This window comes from Eublepharis macularius, chromosome 8 (assembly GCF_028583425.1).
Source record: "Eublepharis macularius isolate TG4126 chromosome 8, MPM_Emac_v1.0, whole genome shotgun sequence".
NCBI lineage: Eukaryota > Metazoa > Chordata > Lepidosauria > Squamata > Eublepharidae > Eublepharis > Eublepharis macularius.
This window is the reverse complement of record NC_072797.1, coordinates 139815919-139837376: the sequence shown is the minus strand read 5'-3', so window position 1 is coordinate 139837376 and position 21458 is coordinate 139815919. Positions and strand designations below refer to the sequence as shown.

At 46.8% G+C, this 21458-nt stretch overlaps 1 protein-coding gene across 3 annotated transcripts in view; it reads right to left on the bottom strand.

Moving 5' to 3' along the window:
* TDRD7 (tudor domain containing 7) overlaps positions 1-21458 on the bottom strand; it is a 48464-nt gene that overhangs the window by 7615 nt on the left and 19391 nt on the right. For 2 of the 3 annotated variants that reach the window (XM_054986672.1, XM_054986673.1), the window contains exons 8-12: positions 14388-14574; positions 13235-13346; positions 11056-11258; positions 10814-10948; positions 7803-7886 (exon numbers count right to left, since the gene is read on the bottom strand). In XM_054986672.1, the coding sequence (XP_054842647.1) occupies positions 7803-7886; positions 10814-10948; positions 11056-11258; positions 13235-13346; positions 14388-14574 (721 nt within the window). The remainder of the gene's footprint in view (positions 1-7802; positions 7887-10813; positions 10949-11055; positions 11259-13234; positions 13347-14387; positions 14575-21458) is intronic. The other variant, XM_054986674.1, reaches the window with a different exon arrangement.

The following is a 21458-nucleotide window of genomic DNA, read 5'->3' as shown; positions in this document are numbered from 1 at the left end:
TATGGCGGCAAGGTGAACCTTGATGGACGAGGCTGAGAGCCCCTTCTTAAGAAGTGACACCAGGCAGTCTAAAATTAGAGATAATGGCCAGGAAGAGGGGGAGAAGCTGGTGCGCACCACCCAGGATGAAAAACGTGACCATTTATGGCTGTATGAGGATCTCGTGGAAGCTTTCCGAGCATTCAGCATGATCTCTGCAACCTCCCTGGAAAAGGGTGCGCCTACGGGAGCAAGAACCATGCCGTCAGTTTGAGGTTTGTGGTGTAGAATCCGGCCTCTGTGGATGAGGTCCGGTGCATCTGGAAAATATATGTAAGAGCCCTTGGCCATTTCCCAAAGAGTTGGGAACCAGTCTCTGGGAGGTCAAAAGGGAGTGACCAGGATGCAGTGTGTTCTGTATTGTTTGATTCCGCCCAATCCCCTGGGTGTTAGGGGAACGGTGGGGAAAGCGTAGAAAAGGCCCCCATCCCAGGAGATTTGGAAGGCGTCCCCTCCGGATTTCGGGTCCAGTCCCCCTGTGGAGCAGAAGATTCTGGCCTTGGCGTTTTGAGATGTTGCGAACAAGTCCGCTTCCGGTGTCCCCCATCTCTGGAAGATGTGACAGAGGTAAGTGGGCTTAATGGACCACTCGCGATGAGGTTTGAACACCCTGCTTAGAGTGTCCGCTCTGCTGTTCACCATGCCTGCAATATGGATTGCTTGAGGTGAGGAGATGTGCTCTATGGCCCAGTGCCAGAGCTGTGATGCCTCTGAGCAGAGAGTCAATGAAGCCATTCCCTCTTGTTTGTTCAAATAATAGTTGTCTGTATGGACCTGGACCCTCTCGTCTCACAGGAGATCTGCAAAGGAAACAAGGGAGTGACTAATTGCCCTGAGCTCCAGTACAGTTATCTGCATATCGCTCTCAGATTCTGACTGTTCTCCCTGTGGGGAGAGACCCACACAGCGTGCCCCCGGCGTCAGTGATGGAAACGTCTGGAAGGTGAAGTCCAAAATGCATTCCTCTAAGGAGGTTCTTGTTGGCTGACCACCAAGTTAAGGACCTGGTGATTGATCTGGGGATGGAAAACCTTCTCTGTTGTGGGTCCCTAAGTGGGTTGAAATGTCTAATGAACTAGTTTTGCAGGGGTCTCATCATATGGAGGCAGGCGAAAGGTGCGACACCCACGGAGTATGCCAAGAGCCCTAAGAGTCTCTGAATACGTACAGCTGGTTGAAAACAGTCCCTCTGGAACCTGGTTACTAGAGCCCATAGAGATCTTGCCCTATATCCGTGGGCAGGAAGGCTTTCCTTAATGTGGCGTCCAATCTTTCCCCTCCAGGTAGAGCTTTGGGCCTGACTCAGGCAGATGAGGGTCATGGACGATTACAGAATGGAGTGTTGTCAATGGTGCACCTTTGGTTGTACAAGATCGGCTGTGGATCCCACAGATCTTGCTCTGTAAGGTTCACCCCAATCGACTTCTGAAAATGGAGGCACTCCCTGGTACCATGCTGGGCATCTGAGAATACAGCAGCTCTGGTGCAAAATTTGTCCATGCCTTCAGTGGGTTGGGTACAAGAGTTCCTGAGGCAATACTCCTTCCTCCTCCGAGGAACAAGCTGAGCGGGAATCTGAGCAAAGGGAATGGGTACATGGGGTCTCCACTTCCTCCAAACTCAAGGTCTATGACCCGCATTCCATGAGAACTCCTCTTATGCTTAGAGTGTTTCAATTCAGATTTGGCTTTGTTTCCTGGGTGGTTCCACAGATTCTGAGTCGGCCCTTCTGCTCCCTCTGACCTACGTCTGAGGGATTCCATTTTTGTAAATAGGATACCCTGGGGGACAGCTTCCTTGCATTCAAAATAACTTGTGTAAGTTTATCAGAAAATTCTAGACTGGAGGGGGTAAAGTAACCATGCTGTCAACTTCAGGACAGTGAGATTGTGGTGCCATACACTGTCGCTGACCAGTAGATCTGGTACTAAGGGAAAATGAAGGAAGCATCCCTCGATCATGGAGAGGAGGGAGAGGGAACCACTCCTGGTGAGGCCAGAAAGGGGTAACAAGAATGCAGTGAGCCTTGAAGGTTCGAATTATGCACAGAACTTGTTTAGCAGGGGAGTAGGAGGAAGGGCACAGAAGAGACCAGGGGACCACAGGATTTGAAACGCATCCCCAGTGACACAGGGTCTGTCTCTGCCCTGGAACAGAATTTGAGAGCCTTTCTGTTGGACCTTGTGGCAAAGAGATCTATCGCAGGGAAACCTCACTTTTGGAAAACAGGTACCAGGTACTTGTCGTGCAAAGACCATTTGTGTTGGTTCAGAAACACTCTGCTGGGTGTGTCTGCTGTGGTGTTCACTGCTCCAGCTATGTGTATAGCTTGAGGTCAGATGTTGGTTATGGCCCACTCCCATAGGGCTGTGGCTTCGGCACAGAATTTTAGCAATGCTGCTCCCCCTTGCTTGTTCAGATAGTAACACGCCATTGTGTTGTCTGTGAGGACCTGAACTCACTTGATGCGTAAAACACCTGCAAAAGAAGCAAGGGAGAAATGGATCGCTCGAAGCTCTAGGACATTGATGTGTAATTTAGATTCACTTGAGGACCAGGTGTCTTGTAGTAAGCCTACCACAATGACCACCCCAACCCAGGGAGGAAGTGTCAGTGGAGAGAGAAACATCTCTACAGAAAGAGCCAAACTCGTAGCCCCGAGATAAAGTTATCGTGATTTGTCCAGCAGAGCAGGGATTCAATTACCTCTCTAGGGACAGAGAACCGTATCTGTTGACTCATCGCGTGTGGATTGTACTTGTGCACAAACCAGTTCTGCAAGGGTCTCATGCGGAGTCGTGCAAAGAACACGACAGCTCTAGTCGAAGCCATAAGATTCAAGAGTTTGGATCATGAGGGCCATTTGGTACTGATTAGAAAGAAAAAACTGTGCTAACAAGCGCAAGCTTTGCACCCTATCAGAGGGCAAAAACCCCCAGCCTTGTAGGGAATCAAGCTGGACTCCAATAAACCAAATGGTTCTGGATGGCGCAAGGATAGATTTGTCCCAATTAACCAACAAAACCCAGGTGGGAGACTGTGGTAATGGTCAGGTATATGTGATCATGAACTGCTTCCGCCGTGGCTCCCACTAGGAGCCAATCATCTAGGTATGGGTAAACCACACAGCCTTTAGAGCATAGGAAGGCCACCATGACAGACGTACACTTCGTGAACACACAAAGGGCAGAGGCCAAACCAAAAGGTAACACAGTGTATTCAAAAGCTTCACCATCGCACATACTCGTACTCCAATTTATTGCAACTGGCCAAAGGCCATAACAAACGATAAGACAAAAACAACTGTATAAACAACAGTGCAAACAGAATATGCAACCCGAGCCAAATAGGATAAAAACACTATAAAAACTGCTCTGTAGAACATGCAGCCAGGAGGCAGCCGTTTGCTGTGTCAGCCTTTTCTTGGATTTTTCCTACAAGAGCAAAAAGAGGGGGCAATAATAGTAGACAATGGCACAGATCTTCTGGCACACAAGCAGAGACCCGCTGGGCAGCTGGGGTCTTGGCACCCGCTGGGCAACTGGGGTCTTGGCACCCGCTGGGCAGCTGGGGTCTTGGCACCCGCTGGGCAGCTGGGGTCTTGGCACCCGCTGGGCAGCTGGGGTCTTGGCACCATCGCACATGAAGCGAAGGTACTTCCTGTGGTCTTCATGAATTGAAATGTGGACGTGCGCATCTTTCAAATCAATGATGGCGAACCAAACACCGACTTCTAAGAGCTGAATGACCTTGTTCAGAGTAAGCATTCGGAACTTCTGTGTTTTTATAAACTTATTCAGGCCTCTCAAGTTTAGTGCTGGTCTAGACCCTCCATCTTTTTTATCAACCAGGAAATATCTTGAATTAAACTCATAAGGAGAGACTTGTAAATCAACGTTGCAAATAGCACCTTTTTAAAACAAATCATAAACATTAACTCGAAGAACATGAGAACAACAGGAAGATGAAGCAGGAGGTAAGAAAACCAGGGGGCGTTCAGTAAACAACAACTTGTAACCATTAACAGCTATTGAAAGAACCCAAGAGTCATTCGTGATAGACTCCCAAACAAAAGAGTATGGGAGCAATATGTCCAGGAAGAGAACAGAATCTGTGGCCCTTTCCAGTTCTAGCCAGAACATGGATTTCTGCCCTTGAGCGAGCGCCTTGGGTAACTGCAGCAGACTCCCCCCCCCCCTGCTCTGGAGGATCTTTTAGAGGAGTGTCTTTGAGGGGAGGAGGAGAAGCATTGACCATACAACTGATGGTAAGAATACCTTCCTTGCCTCTGTTGGTAGGAACACTGATAAACATGTTGGTAAGGCTGTGCCCTCTGGAAACGGATTCTGGAACCAAAATTTGGTTGAGGTGCGATGACTCCCAGGGATTTAGCTGTCTGGTGATTCTTTTTCATTTGTGAAAGAGAATCGTTCGTTTTTTCAGAGAAAAGGAGGGCTCCCTCAAAAGGGAAATCCTTGATTTTTGCCCTTCTATCCAGAGGCAAAGCTGTAGATCGGAGCCAAGTGTGACGCCTCAAGACGACTGAGGATGCCATGGAGCGGGCAGAACAGTCAGCAGCGTCTTTTCCGGCTGTCATTTGCTCCTTGGGCAGTTTGATGGTTTTAGCTTGCAGTACTTTCAACGAAGGCCAATGCTCTTCCAGCATATCTTGCAGGTTAAGTTGACAAGCGCTGCCAAAGGAAGAGATTATTATGACCCCATAATGGTTTGGAAATGTGCAATCCTGAAATTTAATGATGCAGAGGAATAGATCTTCCTTCCCACAGCATTGAGTTTTCTGCCTTCTCTATCCACTGGGGCAGACAGCGAGCCATGCCTATAATGCACCTGAAACTCTTCTGCCACCAATGAGGATGGTCAAGAATGGTTAAAGAGTCCTGCTGTTTAAGCCAGTAGTACTTCTCTATTTTATGAGAAGTGGCTGGTGTTGAGGAAGGGGACTGCCAAATAGCTTGTGCCATATCCAACAAGTCCTCTACCAGAGGAAAGGCGACAGATGCAGGGGATCCTGAGTACAATGCTTGTAGGACCTTACTCTTAGGTTTGGACGTCGGTCAGTCCGAGGGTGGCAGTCCCTGGCAGTTAGATACCCAAGCCCCTCACAGCAAGCACGCAGGTGCATTGGTTGAAGAAACTTTATTCAGAGATCTATTCAGTTCAGGTGTGCACTGGGAGGTAGAAGTTGGCACAAGTGATTATTCAAACAATAGGACTACTAATTATAGGGGACGTTCTCCCGGCCTCTGGCCCGTTTGCATTCAGTCGTGAAAATCCAAAAAGTTACATGGGAACAGAGTAGTTTAGTCTAGACAAAATACAGAGTGGAATCATTTCCTCCTGTGAAAAAGATACATTTCAGTACATATCTGCAGCTCTGGTCCAAGGACACTCAGAAGTGAAAGCGCATATTTCTTAGAGATAATAAAGAGGCCACTAGCTCCTCTGGAAATTAGTATTAGCAGTCTAGACACCCTCAGGTGATTTATATAAAATGCATAACATACAGTATTTAACTCTGGCATTACATCAGTATGAGTTTAAGATGCAGAACACAATAATGGCAGGGATGCTTATATCACTCTCAGTATAAGATACAGAACACAATGGCATGGATGCTTGCGTACGTGACAACATCAAAGTGGAAATGTCCAACTCTAAGGCTGTTGCCATCAATATCATTTGTTCCAAGTCATCATTTTGTGATGTAGAATGTGCGTCACCCACTGATTCCTCAGGAGATGGCTCAGAAGCCAAGTCAGAAGTGGCATCGGACTGTGAGGCAGGTTCGTCCTCGTCATCAGGACTGGAGAAATCTGCTGGCATTTGTTGGGAATGGAAATGCGGCACCGTTCTTGGAAACGTTGGATCCAAGGACATGGTTAGAACCGAAGTATAAGAAGTAGACAGTTGAGTATATGCAGCATATGACGCAGATGGTTGAGAAGGCGTTGCTGGAACCGGAGTAACAGGTTGGCGTGGGAAAAGGCCAGGTGCGGACTGCAGCAGGCAATGAAGTCCTGCCAGTTGGTCATATTACTGACGTCTGGAACCGACTGCCATGGAGGGGGAGACTGAGGAAGGTCAATGGAAGATGGTTGTGGCACAGCGATGAGAAGGGTCCATTGTAGAATGTTGGGACCACTGCATTGGAACGGAACATTGAGTCGGTTCCGTAGGTGTTTGCGCTTGCAACCATTGTGCTGAGCCAGAGTGCTGGCTCTGCAGAAGACTGTGGTGTTGGATCTGAAATGTGTGTTACCAACAGATCCAAAGCCAAAGGCTGCTCGAAGGAGAGAACCGGTTCCACCAAAGAATGAACAGGTAGATAGTCGTCATCTCCTGCGTGCATAGAGGGAGTTCGTGGAGGTGATGGGAGTGTGGAGCAGTTCCACTACTTTCTCCTCTGGAATAGTCGGCGCCGAGGAAGACCTACCCCGATCGCTCCACGAGGCTGAGGTCGAACGCTTTTTGTGTTTGGTTTTAGCCTTAGCCTTCTTAGGAGGGGGTTCCGAAGCAGCCCAACTATTCTCTGCCAGATTCGAGGAAGAGTGCTTCCATTAGCAACCTGCTCGGAACCGAGGGTTGGTTTTTCAGGGCCTTGGAGCGGCCGATGACGAAGCTGACTGAGGACACTGCCCTTTGTCAACAGATTTTTTTCCTCGCTTTCTCAGGGGTCAGCAGGTACTTCTCCTACAATGCAGCCTTCAATCGGGAAGCCCTGTCATTTCTTGCCTTGAGTGTAAAATTTTGACATAGTTTACACCGGGAGATGTTATGATCTTCTCTGAGATATAGCATGCAAAGGTCATGACCATCAGAGTTAGTCATCTTCGTGCCACACTGCTGACACTTCTTAAAAAGAGACAACTGCGACATATCGAAGAAACAAACCACAATACTAGAAACGAACCTCTCTCAACGGCGGCAAAAGAAGAACTGAGGGAATCTGGGGGTGCTAGCCCTGGCAATCATGTTTTGGTGGGAATGCTACTGCGCATGCGCAGTGGGAGAAGTGCCCCCCCTACAGATCTTAAGCTAGAAAAATCTCCCTGCGGCAGGCCTGCGTGTGCACAGTCCCAATATGGGGCTGCACAGAAAGACTACAACGAACTGAGGGTTGAGGAAATTACTCCTCCCAGAAAGCAGGCTATTTCAGAAGGAAACAAGCCGTGCTTGCACTCTGGGAAGGGGCACATGCCCCTAGAGGAAATTTTAGCTACAGAATCTACTGATCAGCAGGCCAGCACATGTGAGACTGCGCAGAAGACCAAAAATGAAAAGTATGTTCAGCTGATTCTGGAATAGGGGGCTAAAAATCAACCGCTGAATTTAAGATTGACTATGCATTGAACAGTTATTGCTGATAATAGAAGCACACCAAGCATCTCTGTAAAAGCAACAGTTTTCAGATTGTTATTGTTTTTCTACTTTTTGTTTAATACCTTTAACCAGTTTTGGTTCAGTAACAATTTTATTCCTAAACTAGGGGGTGTGCTTCATCTTATAGCTATACCTAGATTCTATTGTGTTAGAAACTGGCAGAGAAAACCCATGGGGGTGGGGCCCTCAGGTGTTTAATGCTGGACAGGGGCAGGTGAGCAGAAATAAGCCACTGGGCGATAGAAGTCAGATGCTGTTCTAGAAACAGGTAAGCAGCCCACTTTAATACATGCACCCAAGTTTGATCAGAGAGTAGATTCTTGTCTTTGAAACCCATTTGTTAACCACAACCCATTTCCTACCTCCACACGTGCCCATTTTCCTTTAGAGTTAAACAAACAAATTTTGCCACAGTAAGGTGACGACACTGAAGCGTCTTCTGCCTGCTGGAGTAGAGAGATAAAGTCAGAGTGAATACACACAGCCCCAACAGCCAAACATATTGCAGCTATTTCTCTCTGTAGTCCTTGGGCGGGGGCGGAAGAGGGGACTCTATCAAACCGATAACAAAGATGAGTTACCCTCCAATTTCCACTATGGAGTGAGAAAGGACTTTTCAAATACACTGAGTAAAATATGAGGAACTCCCCCCCCCACACACACACATAAGGACAGTTCATTTAATGTACAAGAAATTAAAGCAAAATGAACAGTGCTTTAGCCTATGCCTGCAGGTGAAGATATGCATCATTTCTTCATTTAGAAGGTCCTCCATGCCCAGAAGAGCACATAGAAATGACCACATCTAGAGAAATATTTAAATTTGATATTCACAAGCAAGTCTTAAAATTACATTCAACACAAAAACAGAATGTTCCAAGAATAGAACATTCAACGGGCACACCTGTGGACATCTGTTTTCGCCAATTATATAACTTAGCTTTCTCCTTCTGAGCTGCACCACCTACAGCATCCACATAAATTACATCCAATCAAATTCTGCACAACATCAAGGCACCCAAGCCACAAGGATTTAAATCCCACATTAGTGTTTCTCAACGCTTTTTTCCACGGAAGAGCCTCTAAATTAACTTTTCAAATCCTGAGGAAATCCTATAAATGAAATCATTTACAGGCCAAAAGAACCTGGTGGTAGGGAGCACAATTCAATTACTGCCAGATTATTGTCAAGAAATTGTACTTGTACCGAGCTTCTCTCTCCCTCAATCATTTTACATCACAATAAAAAAGTAAAGCATTTTCCTGCCTTTTTTATCATCTGTTTTTTTTTCCAAATATCAAATTACAACAACGTTTACTTAAACATCAAAATAAAGTTCATATCCAAAGTCAATATAAAGTTTACTTTCAGTGTGATACTGGGCTTCTTTTTTATTTTGGAACAAACGTTGAGTTCTTGGCTGACTGCTCATGGAGCCCTTGACAGTATCCCTCAGAACCCTAGCCGGAAAACGCTGTCCTACTTCAGTGACCTGCCTTGGACAAAAACTCATTTTCTCCTCCCAGCATGGACAGGAATAGAAAAATTATGCTCCTTCATAGCTTCTGAGGTCACTTGTAGAACCTCATTTACACGAATGTAACTACCACAACTTATAGACAAGGAGATGAAGGGACTGGACTCAACCATCTGCGGGCCCAAGGCCAGAGCGCTTCCCGTTGTTCCCTGCCCCACAGCGGTCCTTTCCAAACTGAGGGAAGCTGCTCCCTGGGGGTGATGGCCCTAGGTGACTAACAGCCAAGCAGGTGGGGGGGGGCTGCACCAAGGCGCAGGGAAGGGATGAAGGCCCCCCCCTCCCTCAGTGCATCATATGGCTGTTAGCCTACGCAGGTCCTGCAGCTCCAGGAAGCATTTTTATCCCCAGTTGGGCAGGGGGGGAATAAAAGATCTGCATGTCAGTGGAAGGTACCGACAGACTGCAGGTTCCAATCCAAGACACACTATTTCACTGTCTAATATGGGCTCATTAGCAAAACTGGATTTCTCTCTACAAAACCAGACAGACCAATTCAAAGAACCTGGCTCAGTGCTCGCTATGCTTGATCTTACATGAAATTGTAAAATTGGGGGGGGGGGGTGAAAGAGAAGGATGAGCGAGCGAGTTGATTGGTTGATGACTGAGAGTGTGGACGGAGCGACCTGCAGTTTTTAGTTACTGAGCAGAGAGAGAAGGTTCAGCCTGGGCAAAGCAGGCAAGCTGTGTGCAGCCTGAGCATGTTTAAAGTATTTCTGAGAGGAATACTGATTCTGGTTTAGACAGGCAAACTGTGTGTGTACCTGAGAGAAAGTCTCTCTACATTTGAGTGGGGAAATTTAAATTAACTATTTTGGAATATGATTCCTGGTGGCAGCAGTCTACCCAGATGGCGTAAGAAGAGGGTTAAAGAAAAAATCTAACAGAAAAAGAAAGAGGATTGTAACAGGTTCACATCCTAAGACACAAAAGGCAAACCTTCTTGCTGACGACTCACTTTTTATCTCACGCAGGTGCACTCGGCAGGGATAGGAACTGAGTTGGCGGTAACACGGTTTTGCCTTCCTGCTGCCTCCGCAGGACCTCCTAAAGCCCAGGAAGGTCCGGCTCAGCAATGGGAATGCCCAGTGCCGCCACCTTGGAGCTTCCGGAGGCCCGGGCGGGCCTGGCACGGCAGTGAGGAGGACCGTGCCACTGCACTGGCCTTCTCCATTGCTGTGTCGGCCTCCTCAAGGCCTCCAGAGGCCCAACGTGCCGATGCAGCCCTCCCAAGGCACCACAGAGGCTGCCATGGCAGTAGGTAAGCACGGCGCAGCAGACTGGAGCGCTCCACAGTGGGCCAACTTCAGCCTGTTTCAGGCCAAATCAAGCCCGTTTGGGGCCAAAATCAGCCTGCTGTGGAGTGCAGGAGCACTCAAGAGCTCGTCACGCCGCCCCAGCGGCATTCCTGCACTTTGCAGTGGGCCGATTTTGGCTCCAAATGGGCCCTATTTGGCCCCAAATGGGTCAAAATCAGCCCGCTGCAGAGTGCAGGAGCCATTTGTAGAATCTTTTTTTTAAAAAAAATAATAATAATCGGGCTTGGTCGCTAATACTTTCATAAAGGCAATGGTCACTAGAGATGACAGACATGCTTTAGGCGCATCCTGCATTGGGCAGGGGGTTGGACTAGAAGGTCTGTATGGCCCCTTCCAACTCTGTGATTCTGTGACTCTGGCACTTCACATTCGTATTTAAAAGGCTCTCTCAGATTAGTCCTGAGAGCTTCCGATTCTGGGCAAATTCATCTTACATGTACCTCATCGAACTGTTGACTACTTAAAGGCACAGACTACTTAAAGGCACAGTCTTTTAACTAATGTTAAAAGCTGACTTACCTTGTGCTGGAAATAGTTTTCCAGTTTCTGCAAACATTCAGCGAGTTTGGTCAGGCCCTTTGATGGCACTTGGCAGTATAAAGTCCCATCTGAACAGACATTGGTTACTCTAACATTTGTGTAGAGTGCATTCACCTATTAAAAACATAAAATAGAAGTACCGATGAACTCTGCAGTTTAAGTACCCTCCTTTCCCCTTACCGGACTCCTATTGAGACTGTACAAGCAGAGGAGGACATTACCTGGAGATGAAGCTTAAGAGATGTGTCACAAAGTGCCTTCAGGCACACAGCATTGATGTTGATATCATCTTCTCCTGAAGTATCATACAGGATAACGAGAGGAATGTCACTTTTCTCCAGTATCTCAACTGCAAATATCTTACCACATGTTTGAGAATCCACCATTTTCACCAAAACAGGGTCATCACAGAAGGCCTCCAACCCTAAACAGCAGAATAGACAAGAGAAATATCACACATTCTATGGACACAACAAAAGAAGGGGGGGGGGGGCAGGGGAGAGTTCTGATGTAGGAAAGCCCATCTGGATTGTCACAACTTTAAAGTAAGGATCAGAAGGGCAAGACCAGTCAAACACTCGTAGACTGACCTACCTCACAAGTCTGATGTAAGGATAAAATGGAGGAAAGGAGAACCACGTGTCCCTCACTAGTGAGACAGGCGGGGTATAAACTGAGAAAATGTATCATTTAAGACACTTCTTTCCATCCTTTCAACCCAATTAGGGTCCTGGAAGTGGTAAACAGTTAAAAACCAACTTTTAAAAAACTTTAAAAGCATGTACATGCATGTTAAGTAACAAAATTAAAAACAAACATGAAAAGCAATCAGAATGGTCAATAAGGGAATATCAGATAAAACAAAAAAGACTTCCCATGCTGGCAGAAGATAATGATAGAAGGGCACAGGTGAGTCTCTCTAGGGAGGAAATTTCAGAGTTTAGGTGCCCTGACAGCCCCTTCCTTAGGTTGCCACCTGCCTGGCAACGCCTTCAAAGATGATCAGGTAGATTCACATGGGAGTAGAAGGTTCTTAAGGTACACAAACAGGGCTGCGTGTGCTGCAATTCTGCAGGAGCACACAGGAAGTGCAGTGTGCAAGCTGGTCATGAAGTTCAGTCTAGGAAGTCTCCAAGTTTGTGGGTTTCTCCCCATCCTCCAAGGATGCAGCCCTCACAGCCGCAAAGGAATGCTTGACAGTAGGAGCACTAGCAAAGCCTGCTGACATTTCCAAGTCTGAGAAGTAGCTCAGTGAGGTTCTCAGTGGCAGGGGACGCATCTTCTCCCCACATACGCCAAGCCACAATTATGCAAAAACCAGAAGTGATGTTGATTTGCATAATGTTAATTAAATGCAGAACTGGGATCTTCTGGCACATAATTTTACCGTTAAATACACACAGTTATTTGAACAAACATGCTGGACAGTAGCAAGGTTTCAAAGAGTTGCCCTTTGGAAGTCTTAGCTACCAGACTCACCTGCATGGGGTGGAACTGGCAAAGAGAGGAACAGCCTCATCTTGTAAAACCTATTCATCTTTTTTTTGTGGGCTAAAATGGAAAGCAGCAACTGGGCAGCATCAGGGTTAAGTCTGCCCTATGAACTGGCAATTCAGAAGGAAGTGTACACATGAAAGGAACAGGGGCTACCACAAAAAGTATGTGCTGGCAATCTAGTTCAAGAATAAAGGCACTGAGGACAGATTCAAGCTGAAGTCAGATAATGAATGCGGGCCCATTATTTCCTTTGGCTATTTTTGCACTTTTGTTTTAAACTTCCAAGACGGCACCACAAACTAAATTCCATCCCCCATACCATCTACAGATGTAAAATTCCTAGACATTTTGATGCCATGAGAGAAAAGCTTTCTTTCCAGAAAATAACCAAAATTTGGGGGAGAAACTGAAATATATCCAATACTGATTTTCCCATTGAACTATTTCATTGGTTTAACATGTATTATGTGCCATCAAGTCATCTCTGACCTATGGCGACCCTATGAATGAAAGACCTCCAAAATGTCCCATCACATTAACAGACTAGCTCAGATCCTGCAAACTGGAAGATGTGGCTTCTTTGACTGAGTCAAGCCACCTCATTTTAGGTCTTCCGCTTTTCCCACTGCCTACTGTTTAACATAAAATGCGTAATTTCTAACTTAGCTTATAAAATTGGATTAATTTGCACATTTGTGAAAATATAAATATGTCTGAGTTTTCTACAAGCAAAATTGAATATAGGCCCAATGCTAAAGTGAATGAGAGCTGCAAACTGCTATATACTGTGCTATTTTAGTACTTTCTATTTCCCCCATATTTTTCTGTTTTCCTTCCAGACCTTCACATCTCAAACACCAACCCAATTTGAGATTTAACAAAAATTGCATTTATTTATCTTACCTGCCAGTTTACATTTTGAAGCCTGGAATGGCAGCGAACAGAACTGCTTGGCTAGTTGGTACGCTCTGATATGTTGAATGCTTTCATTAAAACCATAATCAACATAGCACACCTAATAATGCAAGAGAAACAAGATTAGAGAAACTCTTCAGTGGACTTTTCTTCAGTGCTCGCACTAGGCTGGATCCAGACTCAGTGGCACGGTACTTTCCAGTCTTCCTCCCTCACGTTCCAGTCCGCTGATCTCTAAGAAATGCTGCTCCAGGGGGGGGGATGAGGGATCCCAAGCAACAAAGGGAGTTGGATCTGCAGTGGTAGGAGGAATCCCTCCTAGATTCCCAATCCTAATACGGTGTACCAAGAACTCCTCCTTTCTTCACATGCACTTTACGGATAGGCCAGGTCCATGGTGAAAAGCACGTTTTGCTGACCACTCCACCCTGTTTCCCCACAAGTCCGCTCCCATTACAATCAGTCTTAATGATTACGCACATATACACAGCTTTTCCAAGGCATGTCTAAAACTGCTTACAGAAGCCAATTAAATACAATCACAACAATCAAAAATGGTAACAGTAGGCAAAATACCAACACAGCAGATAATTAATTAAAGCATAACTGGACAGAACCCGAGTACAGAACCTAAAGCACATGAAAACAAACAGGTCCTTGCTTGCTACTTAAACGGCAGCACTGAAGACATCGAGTGGATCTGAAGAGTTTCAGGGGTGTGGAACAGTAACAGAGGAGGTCTCGTCTCTAGTTATTACCTGCTTCACCTCTGAAGCTGGAGAGATCCCAAGAAAGACCTCTAAAGATAATACCGGTGAACAAGTTCCTACCAGAGAAGTCCTATAGATGGCCTGGACCCAAGCCATCATGGCTGCAGCTGAAAAGCAGAAACAAAGCCGGATACATGCAGACCCCTTTCCTATCAAACCTTTATCTGTAAGACGGTAACTGTAACCAACGAAAGGAAGACCACTGCACTGGGTTGAAGTTATGGCAGTCCTAAGGAAGGTTGGATTTATGAAGAGTCAAAATGAAAAAGATCAAGTGCCGCAGTTCTCAGTTTTTGTCATGACAAATACTTAAGCGGGTAAGGCTTCTGATTTTTAGTGTTGTCTTTAATACAAAAATAGGTTACACTTGCCTTTATTCTACTCCCTTCTACTGCAATTATCTGTGCCCGCAGCCAAGCATCTTCCTCTACAGGCACAGCAACAAGCTGTCCCACTTTAGGTGATTGTATTGGGAAAACGGAGGGGTTCTGGCGGTAGTAATCCCTCATCTCGTCTTCCATTAATTCCTGGGCAGCAGAATAGTCTTTGCCAACATACCTAAGAATTCCAGGTTGAAATTAAAAAACAAAATAAAAACAGTGTCAGTCAAGATAGGAAACACAAAGAGAGAGAAAAACAAGCCAGTGGATAAACTGTATTTTCTGAAAGAGGCAACAGAAATGGATTAGGAAAGCCAATTTATTGCCTGAAAAGCAAACAGATCCAGCAAATGATCCCTGAGAGTGTCAGGGCCTTTGTTAAAATGGAAGCAAAAAAATCATTAAGGAAATCTGTGAGGCATTAAACTTATTTATCCCACAATATTTCTACATATTCAGCACATTGTGCAAGTAACAATTGATATCTACAGACACTGCAGTATATATTTGCCACTGCCTGAACAAGTATAACTATGCTAAGTGTTCACAAATTTCTGTTCACACGCTACTGGATCCAGTCCAAACCTAATAATTTGGACTGTATTATAGAAGTCTTCAATGAAGTTACCTGGTGGGTGGTCTTCTTTTTGTATGTATTCATACAGTCTCGAAAGCTCATACTCTGGAAATCTAGTGGGTTTTTAAGGTACTAGTGGACCTGAATCTTGCTCTTCTATGTAAACGAAAAAGAACTCTATACTGGAGTGCAAAAAAAAAAAAAAAAAAAAAACGTAGTATCTGCTGTTCAGACAGGAATAGCTGGCTTAGGAGGGTCTTAGCCATGTCTCCCTGCAGTCACAGACTTGCAGATTGGCCTTCAAAACAAGCCACTCCCATTCCCAACTCCATATTATTGCCATAGTCTGTAACACGAGGATAAACACTGATCTACTTAATGAACTTGTCACAAGGACCGACAATATGATGAAACACTTTGTTGAAGCCCCTGAATGGCTATCTAAGCACTAATTATTGTATTTGAACGCACTAGAAATCTCTCAATGATTCAGATCTCTAAAAGCAGCAATGCAAGCTCATTTAATCTGTTTAAATGACATTTTCCGGCAAAATTGGGCTAGAGACTGCAGCCACCAAATCCCAAGATAGTACAGAGAGCTTTGGATGGGGACCTCTCTGCTCTGGCAGGGGCATGCCAGCTTTGCAGTCTCTCTTCCAGCCAGAACTAGAACCCCTATGAGGAACACGTTTTACACCTTGTACCAAGGAGGACCACACAAGAGCTCTCAGCAGCTAAAGTATCCATGTTACATTGCCATGCGCCTGCACTCTTGCACAAGGACAAAAGTTTAAATATGTATTCCTATCCTTCATGTTGTCTAATGTCAGTTCTGGAATCGATTATGTTCTGTTTCAGCATTTCTTCAACTCTCTATTGGGTCCTTGATAATGTTATGTCCTTGTAAACTTGTATTTATTTATCTATCCTATGCCATTATTTAGGAAATGTCCTCGACACTGGTTGAACTAATCTTACACTATGTAATCCGCATTGAGAAAGGCAGGCTATAATGACATAAAAATAAATAAATAGGTGCTATTCTGCCTAGACTGACTGAAGTCAGTCAATCCCAGGATTCTTTGCAACAATCCCCACTTCTGCAATGAAGCTGATGAATGCTTGAAACTATTCAAACAACAAAACCAAGGAGCAAATTACACAGATTTGCTCCTTGGTTTTGTTACTTGAATAGTTTCAAGCATTCATGGTCGGTGGTGGAAAATGCCGTCAAGTCATAGCTGGTTTATGGCAACCCCTGCTGGGGTTTTCAAGGCAAGAGGCTAACATAGGGGATTTGCCATTGCTTGCCTCTGCAACCCTGGTCTTCCTTGGGTTCCTTCCCTGGTCTTCCTTGGGTCCGATTACTAACCACGTCCGACCCTGCGTAGCTTCCGCGATCTGATGAGCACAGGCTTGCCTGGTAGCCAGGTCAGGGTGTGTAACTGATGGCTTATAATTTGAACATTTTTTCCTGCTTCATTTTCACAATTGGCAAGAACTAAGATATACTCAGTTACCTGAAGGTGAAGAAGCAGCTTCATTGCCAATGCTGGGTATTGAAAGAAATGAATTCTTGTATACACTTAAAGTTCATAAATACAAAAAGGAGTTCAATTGCATGTTGAGCAGTTTGATGTTCTTAAAGTAATAGCAACACATTTAGGTTTGACAGGGTAGAGCATGCATTCCTTTCACCCTTTTTCCTCCAAAAACAGAAATACCATTATTCCCTTCAACTCATCTAGCTTCCAAGTTTTTTTATTTTCTGTCTTCACAGGCAGCCCTGGATTCTACGCATACAGTGGGAGCACATCATGGACTGGACCCTTGGGAAACTACAGAACGACAGCAATGCACTCCAGAGGCAATTTCCGCCCTGTAGAGATCCCTTTACCTCCCGAGGTGGTTGTCCACCCTATACCTCTCTCTTCCCTTTTCTACACTCTTACCCACTTCTTATCCTCATGTTTTCCTTTAATTATACATGTAGCCCCAGACACTATTCCTCTTGCAAATATGCTTATTTCCCTCACACACCCAATACAGACTGCTGCATTCAAACCACAGCGGTTTGAATTCATCTTGTGGGAAACCCATAAACAAAGGGAGCATCTGACCAGGAAGAAGCTTCTGAAACCAACAAACAGGTTATTCCCAGGAATCTGTTTGTATACTTTCTCTAAGTTAGAAACAGGCTGCCCCAAGATTTTGAAGCAATGAGAAAAAACATAACCCCATAGGGGCAGGGGTGAAAACTGAAATATATGCAATAATGCAGAGCTTTTTTTCTGGGAAAAGAGGTGGTGGAACTCACTAGCACCATAGGCATGCGCGCTTCTGGGATGATGTCACTTCTGGGAAGTGATGTCATCACGTAGGGCGGAGCCACCCACCAGAGGATATAGAAACAAAAGATAAGGAGGCCAGGCATAGCTCTAAAGAATTAGAAGCAACCCAGTTGGGTTTAAATGCCCCTTTCTGTGCTGCTATGCAGCACCACGTAAAGGGGAATTTAAACCCCGGCTTTAGGTGCCTGGCGGGGACTGCCTGTCCCCGCCTTCCTTGCCAGGCACCTGAAGCAAGCTGGCTGGGTTTAAATGGTAGCAGAAAGAGAGAAAAACTGAAGGGGTGGAGGGAAGAGACAAGGGAAAGGGACATAACGGGGGAAAGACTGAATGGGCTGGGAGCAGGGAGGTAAAGAGATGGAGAATGGGTGGGGGGGGTTAAGAGGGAAAGAGTGAGAGGAGGTAGCGGAGAGGAGGAAAGAATAAAGGAGCAAAGAGATAAAGGGTTTAAAGGAATAAAGAGACAGAATGGGTTCAGGGCAGGGAGGTACAGAGATGGAGAATGGGTGGGTGGGTTAAGAGGGGAAGAGTGACAGGAAGAGAGGAAGAAAGAGTGGTGGAGAGGAGGAGAGAGAGAGAGAAGGGTCTTAGAGGAACGAGACAGAACGGACCTTTGGACACTTACCGTGAAGAGTCCTTCTCCTCTGAGTGCAGGAGGACATCTTGGGTTGTTTCCTTTTGCCCAATCAGGGAGGCAGGAAGTCAAAAAATAGCTCTTCCTCTTCCTCTTGGAGCCTAGGAACGCCCCCTCGTCCCAGTTCTGGTGACTCCACAAAGCAGTAGAAGAAAAAACTATCAAATACTAGAACTTTCAAGAAGAAAAAACTTGCACCCGACCCGAAAAAGGAAAACTTAGTCGGTGTGCAGAACTATGTTAAGTAAAAAACAGTGAGAAAGAAAATGACTGCGGCATGTTGAGAGTGGAAGGAGAGACAGGAAATTCCAGCCGGAAAGGTGTTGGTTATAAAGAAGTATCAGAGAGGAGTAACAGGAGACGGGGGAGCCTGGGAGGGGCAAGATGTCCTCCTGCACTCAGAAGAGAAGGACCCTTCACGGTAAGTGTCCAAAGGTCCGTTCTCCCTCTGAGGCGGAGGACATCTTGGGTACTCCCAAAGCAGTTAGTCTTCTCCAGGTGGGAGAGGCTCCCCGTCGAACATCACGTGCTGGAGAACTCTCCTTCCGAAGGCAGCGTCCGCTGAGTCGAAAATGTTCATTTTGTAGTGTCTGACAAATGTGGAAATCGATGACCAGGTGGCTGCCTTGCAAACCTCTTCCACGGAGGCATCCTTGAGGAATGCTGCGTTAGTTGCCGTGCTTCTCGCCGAATGGGCAGTAATGCCCTGAGGCACGTCTCTGTTGCACGCCTTGTACGCTTCCGTGATGCAGGACCGAATGTTCCTCCCAATGGCTGCCGAGGACATTTTCTTCCCTTGGTTGGGAGGAGAAATATTGATGAAGAGCGAGTCGGAACCCCTGATAGATTCAGTCCTAGACAGGTACGACTTGAGGACTCTACGAACGTCGAGGGTATGCCAGTCCCTTTCCTTAGGGTGAGAAGGGTTAGGGCAGAAAGATGGCAGATTGATCTCCTGAGCCCTATGGAATCTGGAACAGGATTTGGGAACAAAGGTGGGGTCAGTCCTGAGAACCACTTTATCCCGGTGAAAAATGCACAGGTTGGGCTTGATTGACAGAGCCCCCAGTTCCGAGATCCGCCTCGCTGACGTGACAGCTACCAGGAAAATAGTCTTGATGGTTAGCCATCTCAAGGAAATTGAATGGAGGGGTTCAAACGGGGGCCTGGTTAAGGCCGATAAGACAACGTGAAGCCTCCAAGTAGGGAAATGATGAACAACTGGGGGGCTTAGCAAGGTCGCACCCCTGAGGAAGCGTTGGATGTGAGGATGCCGGGAGAGACGACAACCTTCCAGGACAGGAAAGACCGAAGACAGAGCTGCTACCTGCTTGCGGAGGGTGGCCGGCTTGAGTCCAGCTTCCAGGCCCTGCTGGAGAAAGTCCAGAATCGTAACGATGGACGGGCGCAGAGGGTTAACCCTCTTCCTCCTAGCCCAGCGAGCGAAGGCCTTCCAGGTGGTGTTATATAGCCTAATAGTTGATTTCTTCCTAGACGCCAGGAGGGTAAGGATCACCTGCAGAGGGTACTTCAATCTGGTAAGGTACTGCCTCTCAATCTCCACGCGGTCAGACACATCCATTCTGGATGGGGATGCCACACCGGGCCCTGTTGCAGAAGATCTGGTACCGTTGGGAGCTGCATCGGAGGGGAAATCGTCAGTGCCTGTATCGTGGAGAACCAGGGTCTCCGAGGCCACCATGGAGCCACTAGGATTACCTCTGCTTGACGTTCCACTATCCGCCGTAGAAGTTTGGGAAGAACCGGGATCGGTGGAAAGGCGTACAGTAGCCCCTTGGGCCACCGAGTAGAGAGAGCGTCTGTCCCTTCTGCCTGGGGGTGCAGGAACCTGGAGAGAAACCTCGGAACTTGACAGTTCACGGGAGTGGCAAACAGGTCTATGATCGGTGTCCCGAAATGTTTCGCAATCAAACGGAAAGCCTCCTTCTTGAGTGCCCACTCTCCTGGGTGGATGGACTGCCTGCCGAGCCAGTCCGCTTGGATGTTGGTCACGCCCCTGATGTGTTCGGCATGCAGAGAGAGGAGATTGGCTTCCGCCCAGTGTAAGATCTTCATGGCCTCTCTGTGCAGCTTGGGGGACCGGGTGCCCCCCTGATGGTTGATATACGCCTTGGCTGAGACGTTGTCGGTCCGCACCAGAACATCCTTGCCGACGAGGTCTTGGCTGAAGAAAGCGAGAGCAAGGCGAATGGCTCTGACTTCCAGGAGATTGATTGGCAGGACAGTCTCTTCCGGAGACCACGTACCCTGAGCAGGTCGGTTTTCCAGAACTGCCCCCCAGCCGGTGAGACTGGCATCGGTGAATAGTTGCAGCCTGGGGGGATTGAGGAACGACTTCCCCCGCCGCAGGTTGGATGCTGAGGTCCACCATCTGAGGCTGGACTTGACCTTCAAGGGCACTGTGAGTTGTCAATCGCATCTTAGTGCAATAAGAGATTGGAACGGTCTGAGGAAGGACACGAGTTCCCGTGTGTGCAGACGGCCCCAGTCCAGGGCCTCGCAGTTCGCTACGAGGGTTCCCATCAGCTTGGAGAGCGACATCAGAGAAACGGTGCTGCAGCTCAGCACTAGAGCGGTCATCTCCTTGGTTTTCTGGATCTTCTCCAGTGGCAGGTAAAAACAACCCTTCCTGGTGTCGACCAACATTCCTAGATGAAGCAGTCTTTGAGAAGACTGAAGAGAACATTTTGATAAGTTGATCAAGAAACCGTGCGCTTGTAGGAAGAGAACCGTGGTCTGTGTGTCAGCCGCCGCCTTTTCCCTGGAGCTTGCTCTGAGTAGCAGGTCGTCTAAGTAGGGATGGATATGAAGCCCCCTCTCCCGCAGTCGAACGATGGGGTTGATCAGGATCTTGGAAAACAACCTGGGAGCTGTGGCAAGCCCGAATGGAAGGGCTTTGAACTGAAGGTGGAGACCATTCACATGAAACCTCAGGAATCTGCGATGGGCCTGATGAACCGGAATGTGTAAGTATGCCTCTGTGAGGTCTATGGAGGTGAGGAATTCTTTGGGTCGTAGTGACTCTGCGATAGATCTTAGAGTCTCCATGCGAAAGTGCCTCAGCTTTATGAAACGGTTTACGAACTTTAAGTCCAAAATGGCCCTCCAGTCTCCGTTTCTTTTTGGCACGGTGAAGAATAGGGAGTAAACACCGGAGCCTTGCTCTTGACGAGGTACAGGTTCGACTGCTTGGATGTTCAGGAGATGTTGTACCGCTTTTAAGGTGATGGATCTCCTTTGAGGGTTTCGGCGTAGGGGGGATGACAGAAAGCGATCCGGTGGGTGCGACTTGAACTCTATGGAGTAACCCTTTGAGATTACTTCCAGTGTCCAGGCATCCGCCTTTGAGTCCACCCAGGATTGGAAAAAGAACTGTAGTCTTCCCCCCACTGGAAGCGGCCGTGAGTCAGGACTTCTGAGTTTTGGAGTCGAAGTCCTGCCTTTCCCCTCGTTGTTGGTGTTGTCTGTTAGACCTGAAACCG